At 32.9% G+C, this 18,128-nt stretch overlaps 1 protein-coding gene and 1 long non-coding RNA gene across 11 annotated transcripts in view; one reads left to right on the top strand and one right to left on the bottom strand.

Moving 5' to 3' along the window:
- Window positions 1-16,711, top strand: part of Usp (ultraspiracle) — a 54,533-nt gene extending 37,822 nt beyond the window's left edge. For 5 of the 10 annotated variants that reach the window (XM_006561547.3, XM_006561549.3, XM_006561546.3 and 2 more), the window contains exons 3-7: window positions 4,669-4,798; window positions 5,280-5,441; window positions 12,290-12,596; window positions 13,550-13,875; window positions 14,018-16,711. In XM_006561547.3, the coding sequence (XP_006561610.1) occupies window positions 4,669-4,798; window positions 5,280-5,441; window positions 12,290-12,596; window positions 13,550-13,875; window positions 14,018-14,291 (1,199 nt within the window). In that variant the 3' untranslated portion in view covers window positions 14,292-16,711. 10 annotated transcript variants of the gene reach the window in all.
- Window positions 7,848-13,541, bottom strand: LOC102653834. The gene is made up of 3 exons (XR_409180.3): window positions 13,160-13,541; window positions 9,069-9,310; window positions 7,848-8,998 (listed from the first exon to the last, which is right to left on the bottom strand). It is a non-coding gene; the product is annotated as an uncharacterized LOC102653834 (long non-coding RNA).
- Window positions 16,712-18,128: the final 1,417 nt, after the last annotated feature.

Here is an 18,128-nt window from a genome sequence, read left to right as displayed (position 1 = left end):
ATTATTATATACATACGTCATTTTTCACGATTAGAAGAAAAACGTAAGTATCTTTTATTTTGCTCGAACGAAGCAAAAATTCTTTTCGTTATCGATATGAGAATAAGTTGCGATTATGTCGTCTATTATACCTCTTTTTTAATAACGCTTCCCTTTTGTCAGACCTGTCAGACTTGCTCTCTCCGCGATATATCTGGTATTAACCCCCTCGGTTTGTCCGTTCTTCCCTTGTCTCTCGAAAAATTCCATTTCTCTCATTCTCCCATTTTTCTCTTCTTTTCTTGAAAAGAACCGTACAATATCTTCCACGAGAAATCTCTTCTCTTCTAATTCTATCCAATTTAATTATTATTTTAATATTAATTTTAATCAATCTCGCATCGTTTCTTTAAAAAATCTGGAAGAGAAGATGAAAATATGTATATCGTAAATCAGAGAATCTTCCTCAAGTGAGAGAAAGAAGAGAACAATGATTGAAACGATTGAAATTCCATTCCAATCGCCACGTGTTCCATCATCCTTCAAATTTTCATCCATCACTCGCGAAGAGAAATTATTCAACGCCCTGCCCCCGTAAACCGACGCTTTCATCACTTTTCACCCCTTCGAATGCGCGTTTCGCGGAAAGGGGCGCGATAACGCATTCCGGATCCCGCAGAACAAAAGAGTCCTCGAGCGTTTTGTCGTTTGGAGAACGCGGATCGATAGTAGACACCCGTGAAAAGATTACACGACCATTCCCAATCTCGCTCTTTTGCCCTTGAAAATCAGATTGTTCGATCGTTTTTAAAGGCGAATATATATATATATAATTTTTAAATATTCAAAAGTGGACGCAAAAGTTGACTCATTGTTGACGTAGGTCGGTCCACTTTCTCTCTCTTTCCTCTTCTTTACCTCTCGTTTCGTCTTTCTTTTTTCCTTCGAGTGAGACTCGTAATTTATTCTTCTCCTTTCAGTGATTGGTCGATGCAAAGTGCATTCGTTACGAAAGCATTACTTCTCACTTCTTTCTCTCCACTTTTTTTTTTTGCTTGAAGAGCGTGTTGAATTATTTTAAAGAGAATTTTTCGTCAATTTTTCTTCGTGAGAGGATTAAAGTAGTTATAAATTGTTCGCTAAAAAGTTAAAAAATAAAAGACACTATAAGCTAGTGAGCTTTAACTACCAACATCCGATATTTACCTGTTCTTTAATCGCTTATTATTTCTATTTCTTTTTCGAACACTCGAATTATTTCTAAAAAGTAAAATGTATCATAGTTATTCATCGTCGTAACGTCGAGATCCGGGCCTATAAATTTTCTACTTCAACTCGCTGGTAATATTATCCGTAGCCGTGAAACATCGAAAACGCACGAATTGGCCAAGTGCAATCGCTCGAAAACGAGGCGTCTCGTCGGTTTTCGAGCATTGCCACCAGCCGTGTTTGCGCCTGGTCAAGGTGCCCGACACTCTGCCGGTATAATGTACCGTCACAGGACTTGGCCTTGCAGTCACTCTCGCGCGTCCTCGGTCTCCCGCCCTCCTTAAAGCCGCGTTCACAACAACAAACTCTTGCCCAACTTGCCAGCTTCGATCAATCACCGTAGGCGCGGCTATAGACCTTCGACCTTCCGCCTTAGTTCCGTGAGAAATGGCTAACTGTGGTTATTTTTGCAAGAAAAATATTTGCGCGTGGAATATTTTCAAGACGAAATTGTTTCGCAATTTAATCTTCGTTTCGATGCTTTCGAGCGTTACTCGATATCGTGTACGAAAGCTGAAGGTATTTTTGAACGGAGTTCAAAGAAGTTATTCGATAATCGGTGTTTGTTAATTTTTTCGAGATTTGTCAATGACGTAGATGTTTGGTAATGAATCTTGGGAATCTTGTTAGGATCATTGGATTAGGATATTCTTCGCAATTTTAAAAATAATCTCAATTTCTCTATGTAAACTTTCTAAAAAAACATTAAAGTCGATAGATATTTATCTATACAGTTTGATGCAAAAGAGTGAGAAACACTTGCTTTCGTTTCGCCGTTTGTCGATGACCTTCGATCCATTTTGCACGCTCGGCGATTGCGTAATTAAAGCAACGGCGTTTAATAAACGACCGCGATGAGCGACGCGCAATCGGCGACCCCAACACTCGAAATAGAAGTCGTTGAGGAGAGTTACGGCCTCGGTGTAATTATATTTTCCGCGGAAATACGTGGTTGATGAGCGGCCGATATCAGTTGCGTGTTAAGTAGATACGTCTCGATCTGGCGAATAAAGTTTTCCACGGAATTCTTTGACTCCTTTGTTTTATCCTTTCGTTGGCGCGGAAGTGTTCATTTTGAAGGAATAGTCTTTGATTATTTTAGAGTTGAGATTAAGTTAGATCGCTTTTTATTTGAGAAATTATCTTTTTAAGTACGATACGATAGTGATAATGATGTCATTAAAGTTATAATTGCTGAACAGAACGGTCACTGATGAAAAATGACGCACAGTATTTAATTTTAAATCTTTAGTTATCTAGTATTATCTAACTTTTTAAAATCTCAGAAGTTCAATTTCATTAATTCTCATTATTCTGATTTTTATAACTAACATTGTCGGGTTGCTCTCTTTATTGACTTTAAAAAAAAAAAAAATCCGGATAATTTGACCCTGTTCGGATTAGTGTGTCAAGGCCGACGTGTGTGCAGCGAAATGACGTAAGATGTCCCGTGGAAATTACCTGTTGCAAGGTTAACGAAATCTTAAACGATGAGAAAAAGTGCAAAGAAATTTCTACCAAAAAAACCAACAACTCTAGAATTGATTTCTTGCTACACAATCGAGAGAAGAATTATAATATTCTCGTGTAACGATTTTCGATTTCCAGATAAAAAAGAGAAGAAAAAGAAAAGAAAAAGAATCGTGATATCAAATTTACAATTATTATTGGGGGACTCGTAAATCTCCTTGTCTCTCCCTGTCTCTCCCTGTCTCTCCCTGTCTCTCCCCGATTCTCCACGGCTCTCCCTCGTTTTATAAAGTATCACTCGCTTCTCCTGGCTTTTCTTTGTTGTTTCCAACGATTACATTCCTCTTCCTTTCATTCAATGGAGGACTACAATGCTCGGCTGAATCCTATTAAAACGTCGTTTATCTTCTGTCTTGCAGAAAACCAATGACGCATATGTACAAACGATTCGTACACAGTTTGTAACGAATCAGAAACAGAGCGTGAAAAAAGAAGCATCGAGTAGCAATATGTAGCGTAGAATGAAGCAAGATGATGGAACGACGAGAATTACGAGAATGAACGCGGTAAAATGAACGATTCGTAATCCTACTTGCTCGTGTAGTTGCTCGCTCGCTTCCACCATCGAAGCATAAAACTGTTTGCGAATATGGGTCGGAATTTATTTTATCCATTTTCTCATCCCGTTAAAGTTCTTTTCTTTTCACAATGATGCGAAACAAATCATTCACGAAGATTTATTACATGAAATTGATTAATTTCAAGGAATTTTTATTTATCCATTTTCTTTTTTTCTTTTTCCGAAAAAAGGATTGGATTGGAAATATATTATGCAACGCTGAAACTTTACATAAAATGATCCGACGACGTAAATGACTCAACAAATTAGCTTTAATTCTTAATCCTATTTAGCGATTAGCACGCATCGTAACAGTTATACAGGGTGTCCTCAACTTTGTCGCTATTATATATATTCCATGGATCGAAAGAGGGGGAAAAGAAAATATTATATAAACGTGGATCATTATGAAGAAAACACGAAAGGAACAGATTTAGATTATAATGCAGGAATAGATCAACAAATTATATTTATCTTTAGATTGTTTGCGCCAATTGAAATAAATCAAAATAGAAATGCAATTTGTCACATAATAAATTCTATTTTCAATCACTGTCAATCTTGTATTGTCAATAACGATAGACATTTTCAGATGTAGAATTAATTACTTTTTGCATAAATAATGTAATGCGAATGTAAATTGCTTTATTCTTATTTCGTAACCGTCAGTCTATTTCGTATTTAATTATATTTTTGTTACAAGTTTTTAATAAAGCTTTTAACATTTTCTTTTTTTCTCTCATTCAATATATCGACGATTTGTTTGTCAAAAGAAACTAGAACCACCTTACGTATACAATCTTTATTTCAACCAAGATTATTCGAATATTTTCGGTAGCCTGTGTGCAGAAATTGGTATCGTCGTTAATTCTTATTGCTTTTTATTATTCCTATTATTTTAAATTACAAGTTGGAATCTCGGTGAGATAATTAGCGTAGTTACGTGGTGGACGAGTCGTCCTCGATCGATCGACAAATGGGAATCTCGGTCGTTCGAGGCTGAAAGTAAAAGGACGTCGTGTCGTGAATATTAATGGGGTAAAAGTATAATTCTGTGACGCGTTAGAAAGTAACGTTTTATTTGGGACATGTGTGTGTGTATCATCGCTTCGACATCGTTTTCTTATAAAAAAAAAATTAAACAACTCGTCGAGGAAAAATAGAAAAAAATTATCGAAATTTCTAACAACCTCGAAAGAGTTGGAAATTTCTCGTCACTTAAGTTCTAAATAAATGATTTTTAATCAATCGAGTAGAGATAAAATCCACGAATAATTTCTACTAAACTTTTTCCTCTTTTCTAATACAGATATCATATTTGTCTGTTCCAGGGCTAAGTCTGGACAACAGCAACATGTCCATGTCCTCAGTGGGCCCGCAAAGTCCACTGGACATGAAGCCCGACACAGCAAGCCTCATCAACCCCGGAAACTTCAGTCCTTCCGGCCCCAACAGCCCGGGGTAAGTAACACTATCGTAAATCGAATGATTCTTAAGATTTAACAATTGTCGACAATGCATCGATGGGACAGTGTGCGATACACGATTGTATCGATTCGACAGATGATATCGAGATTCTGGCGAACGACATCGTAAATCGAGGGTATATTGTGACGTCGTAGTTATCGCCCTTACAGGAATCGAGCGAAATGTATTTTCAATTTTCATATATTATCGTATCATACGTAACTCGTGAAATTTTTTATGGAAATTTTTAAATTTGTTTAATCAAGTTAGTTAAAAAAATTAGATACGATGCTCATTATTCTAATAAAGGATTATACATTTCTATAAATTAATTTTGTGATTAATATTTTTTTTTAGAGAAATTATTAAAGGGTTGATTGTCAGTTTTCAAATGGAAAAATAATAGTATTTTGCTCGATTCAGGGGCAGTAGTTTCGTAGCTCGAGTTTTTGTTACTCTCTTCTTTGCATGTAAGATCCTTCACCGCTGGTTGTCACAGCAACCTTCTAAGTACGTCGCCGAGTGGCCAGAACAAAGCAGTCGCACCCTACCCGCCGAACCACCCTCTCTCCGGAAGTAAGCACCTCTGCTCGATTTGCGGTGACCGTGCCAGTGGCAAGCATTATGGTGTCTATAGGTAAGTCGAAAAACAACCTATTTCTTTCTTATTTTCTTGAAACAATTGCAATCAATCGATACGAATGAAAAAAGTAGATTTAGATTTGGGGATCCCTAGAAATGGTGTCTAGTGAATTCTTTACTGGAATAATCTCTCTCGAAAGTTAATTTCGATAGATAAATTTTCAAACTTTTGCAAAAATGGAATTCTCGATTTAATTTTTCCATTTCTATGATTAATTCTAAGATAAGATAATTCTATTTTTATTATTTTTTCGAATAATGAATTCGATTCTAAATTTTAATTTATAATTTTAGAATATAGAAATTAGAATTATTCGTAACGTATATAATTTTTTTCTTCTTCTTCTGAAATTATTAAATTGTGACTTTTTACGAGTAAATAAACACGCAGATTGACAGATTTTATTTGCACACGAGAAACATATATTTGCATATAATCGTCTTGTTAAATCGAATTTAATGGAGAGAGAATAAAAATCGTCGATTGACTCGGTGAACGTGTTCGAACGAGAGAAGAAAACAAAAAAAATTTCGTGATTTATTTTACACGAACATGGATCGTCTTTTCTTTTGTCATTTTACAGCTGGGCCCATTTATATAATTGTTACGTATAACAAGAGAAAGTATGGAGAGTAAGAGTGTTCGTGTCGTATAACGATGTTGCAAGAATTTTTTCGAGAAATAAATAGGATGAGTTCTCTCGTTCACAAATTCTTTTAAAATTCAATTAATATATATTTACTTAAGAAATTTAAAACAATTAAAACAATTATCTTCAATGGAGATAATTTAGTTAGATTGTTAAATTATTACATTTAACTCAAAATACACGAACAGAATATTTTTTAATACTTGAAATTAGCAATTTTGAACTATTTAATTTTAGATATTTAAAATCTAAAATTCTTATGACTCTTTAGATACTCAAAATCCTTACTTAGAATGTATAATCGTGTTTAAAATACTAAAATAACTTGAAATTTACATTAAACAGAGTGTTATAAATGATCAAATAAGACTTAAATATTTAAACATCTGGTTGGAATATCCAAGAATAAAAAAATATTATTCACAATTATTTCAACCTTTTCGTCTGATCAAATGTCAAAGTAGAATATAAGCGACGAGTAAAAAGCTGGTAAAAGAATTATAAGCCGGGAGGTGAAAATGGAAGATGGATACATATATCGGAAGTTTAAAATAAAAAGTGGAATAGTCCACGCCCCATATTAAAACAGATCGATACCGAGTGACTTGAGAAATAATTTATCGCTTATAAAATTATGTAACGTCTACATACAGAAATAATTTTAAGAACGACGATGCGTTTTTCAATCCACCTTCTATATGACTCGACAAAGACTGGCTAATTTTTACTCTACTTTTACTGAACCGTTCTTTTGCGCAAAAAAAAAAAAATTATTCGAACAAAATTATGATAAACGAATGATATACGATAAATAAATCAATAATAAAATTTAATATATATTTTAATACGTATTTTTCTTTTTTTTTTTTGTTCTTAAACGAGCAAGTTTTCTTCTTAACATAAGAAAAAAAAAAAAGATCTAATAAATTCTCCTCGTTCTGACACTTTCAGTAATAACGTAGAATAAAAATAGAGTTTCTGAGAACCTATTTATCGTAAAAAAATACTTCATCATGACTTTGCGAGTTTAAATAGCTAAAGAATACGCTAAAAAAAACTTGATTATCATATTTAACATGACTGAGTAATTTTTTTTTTCTTCCATTTTATTAATGATTTCACGATTAATCTTAAGTTTTTCAATTTCAATAATTCCAATATATTTATATATATATATATATATATATCGAATAAATAAATTGAAGTGAAACGTATTCTCGAGTAATACTTGGATAAGTCTCCCTCTTATTTCGATTTCATCTGTTCTCATTAAGACTTACAGGATTCATACGAAATTAGAAATTCGATAAAAGTTTTAATTGAGCAAGTTTGTAGCTCCCTGGTATAATACGATTGAACTTTCGTTTCAAGACACCTGCGAAAGATGGGAATATTTATCGGGTATTTGTAATAAAAATCTTTAATCTGTCGTTGGGAAAACAATAAAGATAATAAAAATAATCCGTGCGAGTATTTTTTAATTATATCTCTAATCTATTTCTGATAGTTTAGAACTGATTAACTGTGATAATGTTATTAATTTTATATATATAATATATAATTCATGGAGAATATTGTTAGCTTGATGAAAGTTATATATTTTTTTCTTCGTCAAATTTTCAGATGCAAAAAGAAAAAAAAATATTCACGATCTCATACGAAGAAATATTAAGAATATAATAAATATCTTTGAACGTTTAAGAATTTTCACAGAAAATTGTTGATGATCGAAGAAAACTTTGTACGATAAATTTTTTTCTCTCTCTCTCTCTTACATTTAATTGGATTCAAAAAAGTTTGTACGAAAAAAAAAATGGCAAAACGATTGCCATCGAGTACATCAATCATTTCTGTCGCATATTAGTTGCCATCTTAGTCTTAATCGATTAAGAACCAACCCATGTTTCCATGTAATAGACGTCATCGACCGATTAAGTGTCGCGCGTTACACGTGAGCAGCTCGAAAAACTTGAGATCATCATTTAATGTGCCGTAGACGTATGATAAAACAATCTTGGAGGATAATCTCTCTTAAGTTGCTCGCTACTCGTCTTTTATTACTTTCTCTCACTTCCGCCATTTTTATCTCCTCCTCTTCTCATCACAGTTATTAAGATTATAAAAATTCAAATTTCCTTCCTCACAAAATGCAACATTTGCTGTTCCAAATAAAACAATTCGCTCTTCTAATTTTAATTTTTCGAAGTACTTTGTAACCACACACAGTTTGTTGCATTTACGATAAAACTTGCAAGTTTTTTTTTTCTTGTTCAATTTTCTTTAGAACTTATTATCACGATTTCTAAATTCATATTCACATTTTGATAATTTATCAAACTTGCAAGTCTCTCTCTCTCTCTCTTTATATCTCAAAATTTCCTCCATCGTTTTCCATTTTCCAAATTTCACAACTTTTCGCAATTCAAAGGGCGCAATAGGTGATGATCGTTTCCATTCGCAAAATTTCAAAGTTTCCTCCGTTTAAGGCTCGAAAATTCGATTCCTCTCCTCGCCACAGCTCCAATTGCTTCTCCGGTGAGCGCGTATGATGCCCCACCGCCGTTCCACCTCCATCCGCCTCCCACTTTGCCGATGATGATGACGGCTCGCGTTGCATCAGAGCCTCGACAACCTTGGACTTGCTCGCCTGGTTAGGACGACTAGCCAGCCGTAGTTCCTAACCGGAGCAAGGGATGATTCTGTTCGCTCTCTGTGCACTCACTTTGCCCCACTGGCCACAGCTAATTAAGCAATCATAGTGATTATCCCGCGTTAGACTCGCGGCCTTTTTCTCTTTCGTTTCTTGACGCGTCTCGATTCAGAGGAGAATTAATCGCTTCCGTTTTCGTTCGGATTTTTCTCCCCCTTTGCCTTCTTTCCAAAAGAAGACTCTCTTCTTCCCCTGTGATAATTTTATTTTACAACGATCAGGAAATTTGTTGTAGAGAAGGGAATATAGGATATTTACTTACTTTGAAACAAGAGATTGCGCAAAAGGTAAATGGATTTATAAATGTGCATGTAAAATATGAGAATATAATAGAAATAGATAATGTATATGAATTTAAATTGTTCCTTGGATTACAAAAGATACATCTTTTATTTTTTTTCCTTCACTCATCGTTGCTTTATCTTCATTCTTCTTTTTTTGTCGGTTATTATAGATTATCCAATTACTTTTTATGCAATTGAAAAGTGATTTCAAAAGTAATTCCTGTAATGAAGAAAATGATCAGGTCAATGATACAATACAATATGTATAATTCAATGAAAAAAATTATTGAATTGAATTCCAGCTTGTGAAATAAATTCATCGTTGATGTATCAACGTATCAACGTTTCACGGGCAATTTATATTAAATAATAAATGCCAATTTCAAATTGTCCATAAAGTCTTTCTTTTTTTTTTTTTATCTTCGCGATGCAAATTGAGCAACGAGACGGATTACGCAAGATCACCGAGTCGCTCCAGACGGATGGAATGGGAAACGGATGAAAGGAAGCCGCTATTCATTATCAAAATGTTATTGTAGACGGATGTCGAAGGCCTTTGCGCGTTTCCGATAGCGGAACTTCGGTCCGTGGAACGAGTTTGCTCGCGCGTGTCTCGCGTCAGACTTATTTGTCTTTAAGCGTAAACTCGACGAGATCAAACGACTTTCACGGTGGTCCAGAATCTTGGATGCCACGTGTTGCACGTGTCTTACTTACTCTCCTTATTTATAATTTAATCTCTTCATCTTTGATCGAGCTGGAAGAAAAATTTCCATAGAATTTCGATGATGGAAATAATCGGAATATAAGGAAAAAAAGATTAGGAATAAAAAATTGTGAAATTTTAATTCAAATTAAAATCGTTGGAAAATTTTCTTTTCAAACTTCTCTCCAACGAATTTAATGTATTTTAGTGGCAATTTAAATGCACGCCTCGTCCAAATTCGTCCCTAATACACACAAGCATTGTCTCGCGTCACGACAACGGAAACGGATGGACGGAAAACAGTGAGTCGTGTAACTCCATCCATCGTCTCGTGTGACGCTTCCACCGGATTTCGTAGTTGAAAACACGCATAAATCTCGAATAAAACTCGCGAGGAAGAAAGGACGCGCGAGGGTTTTGACGTTCGCCGAGATCCATGGGATTACTTCATCGTATCGTTTCTCTTTCAGCACTGTTTCAGGAACAGTATCGAGATTTGGTTTATTAGACTTGGTACTTGCGCGATACATTCTTTCTTTTTGTCTCACCGCTATTTTTCCAATCTTCACTCCTTCGCTCTTTTAGTAAATTAGAAAATATTTTCTACTGCACGAAAGAACTTCTCCGTCTTAAAAAGAAAAATAAATCACCAACGATACGAAAAATTTCAATCGAAGAAATAAAACAATCGTCTTAAATGTTTCCTTCGCGCAATAATTCGCTCTAATTGGCACCGATGTTCTCGAACGAAGACTAACGAGATCTCCTCCCGAAAGAGATTTCCCTTGCTAGTTATTAAAAGTGAAAACAAGCTGTGAGAAAAAAATTCGCTTGCTCTCCGATTCGAATCGAAAATACGCCCGATGTTTTGTGCATGGCTGGAAACAAAAATAAATTCCTGTTCGCGGAATGTGTCGCCGAGTGTTTTTGGACTAGTTCCAATTTTAAAAACGATCCTCAAATACGACTATCATCGGGCAGCTTTAAAACGAAAACGGAACCGAAAACTTGTTTGCGAAATTTAGATCCCTCCGCACTGGATGCGTCCCACCATTTTATTCGATATTCATCGCCCTCGTTAGCATCGGGAGAAGACAGATATACCGCATCCCCGATGACAAACCGAACTGGATTAAAAAGCACAAGTGTGTGATTGATCGATCAGTTTTGTCGTGTAAATTTATTTTCTTTTTTTTTGGAATTGATGATTTCGCACGATCGAAACGGAAAACGCTCTTTTGTTTTTATTGGACGAATAAATATGACTTTTTTTTTTTTAAATCCGTGAGATGAATCAAATTGAAAACATTATCGATTAGTTTCGGATGTGTCAGGTTTTTTTTTTGATATTGATAAACGGATTGGCTTTATCGAAAATAGAATATATTGAAATATATATATATATAATTTATAAATAATTCGTGACAAGTAAATAATGTAAATTTTGTTGAATATTGTCGTTGACAATATTTTGCAAATTTGCATTATTAAAATTTATTATAATTACGTTTCAACGTGAAGAATTTATTTTTATTCTTAGAATAAAGTATCTTGAAATGTTATATCATTCGCGATAATAAATTTCCCCCCGTTCGACGACCCCGTTTTTTTACAATCTTTAGAATTTCATTGCAAAACAATCCATAAACATTCTTCATCCTTCCTTTCGCAAAAATATATACGGCCTGATTAAAATATCGAGTCAAAATTATTGGGATCGTGTAACGATCGCGCAAATTTCCAAAAGTCTAAACAATCTGCGCCATTACTTTTGGTCTGATTGAATTATTCGTGCACGCGTGCAACTTTCGATTGTCTGCTGGACACATTGTTCTTAAACAGAAAAAGAGAAAGAGAGTTAGAGAGAGAGAAAGAGACGAGGGATTACGCGAGAGGGATCGTAAACCCGTAGGTATTTTATTCAATCCCTGGATTAGCCGAAGTGGAATCAAGCGAAAGAGTCGGATAAAACACGACAACGTATTCCAACTCTTTTTACGAAATACGAGTCGGTGTTGTCTGGATCTTGGCTGATTCATCGTTGAAATCCTTTTTCTGAAATTTCGCTAAGAATATATTTTATATACGGTTGCAATTGAAAAGATAAATTTTCCCGCGTATAAATTAAGTTAACGTTAAATTGTTTATAATCTTTAACGATGAGAAAGAATTGTCTCTTATAATAGCGTTTAAATCGTGAAAAGTCTTTCCAAATTTTTTTCAATTCGATTTATATCCTCAACACGAACAATATTTTTTAACAGAGTATGAATATTTTATTCGTATTCACAATTCCAATGAATTATTCTATCCAATAAGAGATTTCTTTGATATATAAATAAAAGCAACAATAAGATTAAGCAGAGACGTGAAATATATAACTACGTATCTTCAAAAATCGTGAAAAAAAATTAAAAATTAAAATTATAAAGTTGGGAGCGAATTTAAATTATTTAAAAAATTCTAACGAGAAAATGATTTTCTTTGCCGCAGCTGCGAGGGTTGCAAAGGATTTTTCAAGAGGACCGTGCGCAAGGACCTGTCGTACGCGTGTCGCGAAGAGAAATCCTGCATCATTGACAAACGGCAGAGAAATCGATGTCAGTATTGCAGATACCAGAAATGCCTGGCGATGGGAATGAAGAGAGAGGCGGTCCAAGAGGAACGTCAACGTACCAAGGAAAGGGATCAGAGCGAGGTTGAGAGCACTAGTAGCCTGCATTCGGACATGCCGATCGAGCGTATCCTGGAGGCCGAGAAGAGAGTCGAATGTAAGATGGAGCAACAGGGAAATTACGAGGTAAATATTAATCGAACGAATGTGACGAAGAGATAAAACGGATGGTAGAATTGGAACAGTTCACGACATCGTTTCTTTCGATCATCTTGTATATATACACGATTCGATCTGCTTTATTTTTTTTTTTAATACAAATATAGAATATTATTTTCTTTTTCTTAAAAGTTTCTGATTCGAAGGATAAATATAATTCGATACGAATGAGATGATATCTCAGGAAATTAATACTTAATAATTATACGTTTATTTTATTTATTAATTTATTTGACGAATATGATACGAAGAAGTTCGTGATATTGGAATGCTTTAGATAATGGACAGCTGTGTGTCGGTACGAAATCAATTTATTTGTCATTGGGCCTGGATTAAATTAATCTCGTTTCAGGTCTTCTTTAATATCTATCTGATATGATCGTTTCGTCGTGTAATGCGAATTAAAAAAAAAGTCGATCGAGTCGTGTATACTTTAAAATAATTGAACATCTTCGATCAACTGGATCGATAGATAACTCAACTGCTCAATTTCATTAGCACAAAGAAACGAGACTTGAATAAAAATTTACCATTCTCCCGCGCAAAAGAATTTGTGGTTAGTTTGTACAACTTTCCAAAACTTTATTACTAGCATTTCACTTTTGCAAGAAACTTTTGTAATTGGGTCGCAAATTGGGAAAACTGTGTATATACAACTTGTATATTTTAAATTTTAAACGAATAATTTCCGATTGATTAACTCTCACTGATCACCAAACGAAAGACACGAAATTTTTCGCCATTTTGCTCGTAGTTCGAACGCGGGCCGCAAACGAAGCGCCCTTCCCTCCCTTTCCCCCAAATTTTTTCCCGCCACCGTACGAACAACGACGTCGTGAACTGATATTTTCGTGGAATGGTCGCGCGTAGCTATTCCACGAAAACGCTCCGATTAATTCGGCATCTCTTGCAATGCACAGAATGCAGTGTCGCACATTTGCAACGCCACGAACAAACAGCTGTTCCAGCTGGTAGCATGGGCGAAACACATCCCGCATTTTACCTCGTTGCCACTGGAGGATCAGGTACTTCTGCTCAGGGCCGGTTGGAACGAGTTGCTGATAGCCTCCTTTTCCCACCGTTCCATCGACGTGAAGGACGGTATCGTGCTGGCGACGGGGATCACCGTGCATCGGAACTCGGCGCAGCAGGCCGGCGTGGGCACGATATTCGACCGTGTCCTCTCGGAGCTCGTCTCGAAAATGCGTGAAATGAAGATGGACAGGACAGAGCTTGGCTGTCTCAGGTCTGTAACAATGTTAAATGATTTTATGTTAGATTAAAATTATTTTGGAAAAGTAATCAAATTCATGATGACGAGCAAGTTTCTTCTTGTTGTCTTTTTTAAATTTATTCATTTCTTATCACGAATAATTAATCACGAACAGATCTATAATACTCTTCAATCCCGAGGTTCGAGGACTGAAATCCATCCAGGAAGTGACCCTGCTCCGTGAGAAGATCTACGGCGCCCTGGAGGGTTATTGCCGCGTAGCTTGGCCCGACGACGCTGGAAGATTCGCGAAATTACTTCTACGCCTGCCCGCCATCCGCTCGATCGGATTAAAGTGCCTCGAGTACCTGTTCTTCTTCAAAATGATCGGTGACGTACCGATCGACGATTTTCTCGTGGAGATGTTAGAATCGCGATCAGATCCTTAGGAGCAGAAGGTGTGCCGCGTCTTGGGGCACACCGATTTATAAAAGATACGACAGAAAAACAAATATAAATATTATATATATATATATATTATATAGATTATATAATATATCAAAAAAGCAAAGAACATCATTGAAGATATATATATACATATATATATATATATATACAAATATACATATATATATATATGTATGTGTGTGTGTAAAAAAAGGAAATTCCCGTTGATAACTTCGATATATGTCTCTCAGTGAAAAAGAAAAAAAGAAAAAAACGAAATAAAAATAGAGATTCTCGCATATCTCGAGCGAGATAGAATTTACTTACATTTCTCTTTTTCACTGTTTTATTTATATTTCTGTTCGTTAGCGCATTATTAATAATCAACGTCCTTTTCTTCGATTCGTATCGAGAGCATGTCGGAAGTCGAACAATGGATGCCTATCGCTGAGAACGAATCAACGGGATTTATATAACATCTTCGAGAGTCGATCTGACGAATTTTCAAACTCGCTGTTATACCTCGGAATGATCTCTCTTTCTCTTTGCATTCTTTAGTCTATGATACACGTTGTTTACGTATGTCATACATTGTACGAGTAAAATTCTCACGTGTGCCGATTTCCTGATCGGATATTGCCGATTCACATTAGATTTCAATTGCGTTCACATTGAACTGTGCACATCCTAAAATCATGTGGAAGTTCCTAAGATACCGATTTCTTATGCTCTCCCTTTTCTCTTCTTCACTCTCTACTTTTTCGACTCGTGTATTAATTTTTTTCTTTGTTTTACTAGTCTTTCAAAATATATACAATATGTAGAATGATGATACAACTCTTCGATCTCCTTCATTTTATGTGAATTACAATCCTCGGTGTTGGTTCAATCTATAATAAGCGTGACAAGCTTTTTTTTACATTCCAACGCTGCCTCGATTCGGATCGTACACTTGGATGAGCCATAAAGAGCATCTTTAGATATATTATTATTATACATACTTACATAAAACGAAAACGTTTTACACGTGTGTGCATTATACGATAATTTATTGTTTTGTATTTTAGAGTATAGAGAAAAAAAATAATAGTAAAATTTACTAATTTCATTATCAATTAAATATATTATAATATTTCTTTATATATATATATTGTATATATATATAATATATAAATATATTATTATATATATACATATATGCAAATACATACAAGTGTGTATATATATATATATTGTATATAAATACGTATATATATATACTTGTATGCAGCTTATGTAATAAAAAATATTGAAATTGTAACACATAATATTATAAAATGAAAAATTAATGAAAAAGATGGATATACTCCAGGTATCATTTATCATACATAAACATATTCACATTGTTAAAAGATAAACTGATAATATGAAAGAAAATTTCTTATTAAGAGCAATTTTTATTTTTGGTAAATTGAAAATCTATATATAGATCATGTATTATTATTTTTTGTTTTTTTTTTTTTGTGTTTAATAGCAATTTTTTGTTATGTGTAATAGTGAATAGTATGTATAAGTTAATACTATTCTTAATAATTTACTATTTGATGCAAAAATTGAATTTAATGTATTATATTGTGAAAACTCTTAAAAAAACATTCAAGAGATACAATGCTTGCAATGTAGAGTTTATCCTTTAAACCTAGATATTTAAGAATTAATTGATCAAGAACAGATCTAAGATAGAAACCTTATTATCGTTGTTAGTGATTCTCAGAATTCTCATGATGATTTTAGCTGAAGGATGTAAGAAAATAATAGAACTTAAAAAAAATGAATCTATTTTATATTTTACTTTTTTAAATTTTGAAAAATTTATTGAGTTGTGTTATTTTTAAATGATAACAAAAAATTTGAATTGTGATTATTATATTTTTAATAAAATATTCATTGATTTTAAATTCGTGGCAATAAAGATTCTAAATTTTTATATATTTTAATCATAAAAATATATAATATATATTTTATAATTTATTAAAATAATTAATAAATAATTATTGAAATAATTTTAGTGCATTATTAAAAATATTTATAAATAAAAATATATTTATATTCCCTTTTATAAAATATTTAAATTTATTGTTTTTAGATTGTAATTTAATTTTAAGATTTAAAAACCAGATCTGTTTTTCTGATATCCTTCAGTTTTAATTATCTATATAAATTACTATAGTATCCCTAGAAATCATAAGAAATGATCATACTTACTTCGATAATATAAATTATGATAATATTAAAATATTATTAAACATATTTCTATTTTTGCGTGAATGCTTACGATTGTTAGTTGTTGGTTATTGTTATCTATTTGATGAGAGTTTTTAATGTTATGCATTATCATCATGGGAAAAAAACATATTATTAAATTCCTGATTTTTTTTTAATATTGCTGGAGTTGCTGTTCATTTTATTCAAATGCCTAATATCTAATAATTTTTTATAATTCTTATGTGACATATTCAAACGCAAGATAAATTTTTGAAACTTATTCAATCCAATTTTGATAATTCCTTCAAGTTCTATTTATATATTATATATAATTTAAAATTTCTATTTATATGTTTTTCATAAGAAACTATCATATAATTTCTGTAATATCAATTTTTTTGATATTTTTAAATTAGAATGATATGTTCTGTTTCTTTACATTCATATTGAAAATATATATCTCGACCAAAATTACCTCTGAATGAAACGCGTTTTGCGGTCACCTCATCTAATTCCTCAATACGTGTAATAATAGTAATAATAATAGTAATAATAATGAAAAAAGATAAGCAGTGAAAGACCATAAAGAGTGGTGGGCGTGAATGAAGCTACCTGTGAATGAAGTTTCATATAAATATATAAATGTTAAAATGATGATATCTATACATATATACATATAATAATATATGAATATATATATATAAACAAAACTTTCACAAATAATTATTAAGAACCTCATTAGCGGTCAGTAAAGTGACAAAGATAATGGCAGAATTTTTAATATCTTATTCTAAAACATATTGAAGATAATATTAAAGGTAAGAGATTCAAGATGGAATTCTGGAATGTATTGGAATAAATTTATTAAATAATAGCATGTTTCTATGATGAAGTGATATACAGGAATGAAAAAATTATGTATACAATTATACAATTATATCTATGTAAACTTAATGCTTTTGCCATATTTCTTTGAACTATTCTAGAAATTGTACGATGCTCAAATTATATGTAGTAATGTTTTACTTAGTAACAGTGTCCTAAAATGAACGAATGCGGTGCGTTGTAAACCTTTTGTATGATTATGAATTATAACAGATAGAGAACAAAATTTTTTATCATTATTTGGTACTTACGAAATTTGTTATTTTTTATGTATTTAATCATTAATGATATCCTTTTATGTTCTATATTTTATACTTTTATATTTTTTCTTGTACTAAAATGAAAAATAATATTAGTTAGAATTTTACATTGATATTTAGTCATAGTTTTTTATAATACTTGGGGTTGAAAAAGTTGAAAAGGTTCTACGCATCCATTCTATATAGACCAGTACAAATAAGTTTAATATAAATATAATAAGTAATAATGAATAAAATAATTGTTTTTACCTTACTAGAGCATGTAAGGTAAATGCCACTTAAATAGTAGCAGGTGTCCTATTAAATTACTGTACCTTTGATGAATTAAACTAAAAGCTAGAGTACTAAAACAATCCTTCTGTGTGTATAAATGTCATAAAATTTCATGTATTAATGAATGCTATGTATTAATAACAAATTAACTTACTGCCATTACAATTAATTAATTTT

This window comes from Apis mellifera, linkage group LG9 (genome assembly GCF_003254395.2).
Source record: "Apis mellifera strain DH4 linkage group LG9, Amel_HAv3.1, whole genome shotgun sequence".
Taxonomy (NCBI): Eukaryota; Metazoa; Arthropoda; class Insecta; order Hymenoptera; family Apidae; genus Apis; species Apis mellifera.
This window is presented reverse-complemented; position numbering and strand designations above follow the sequence as displayed.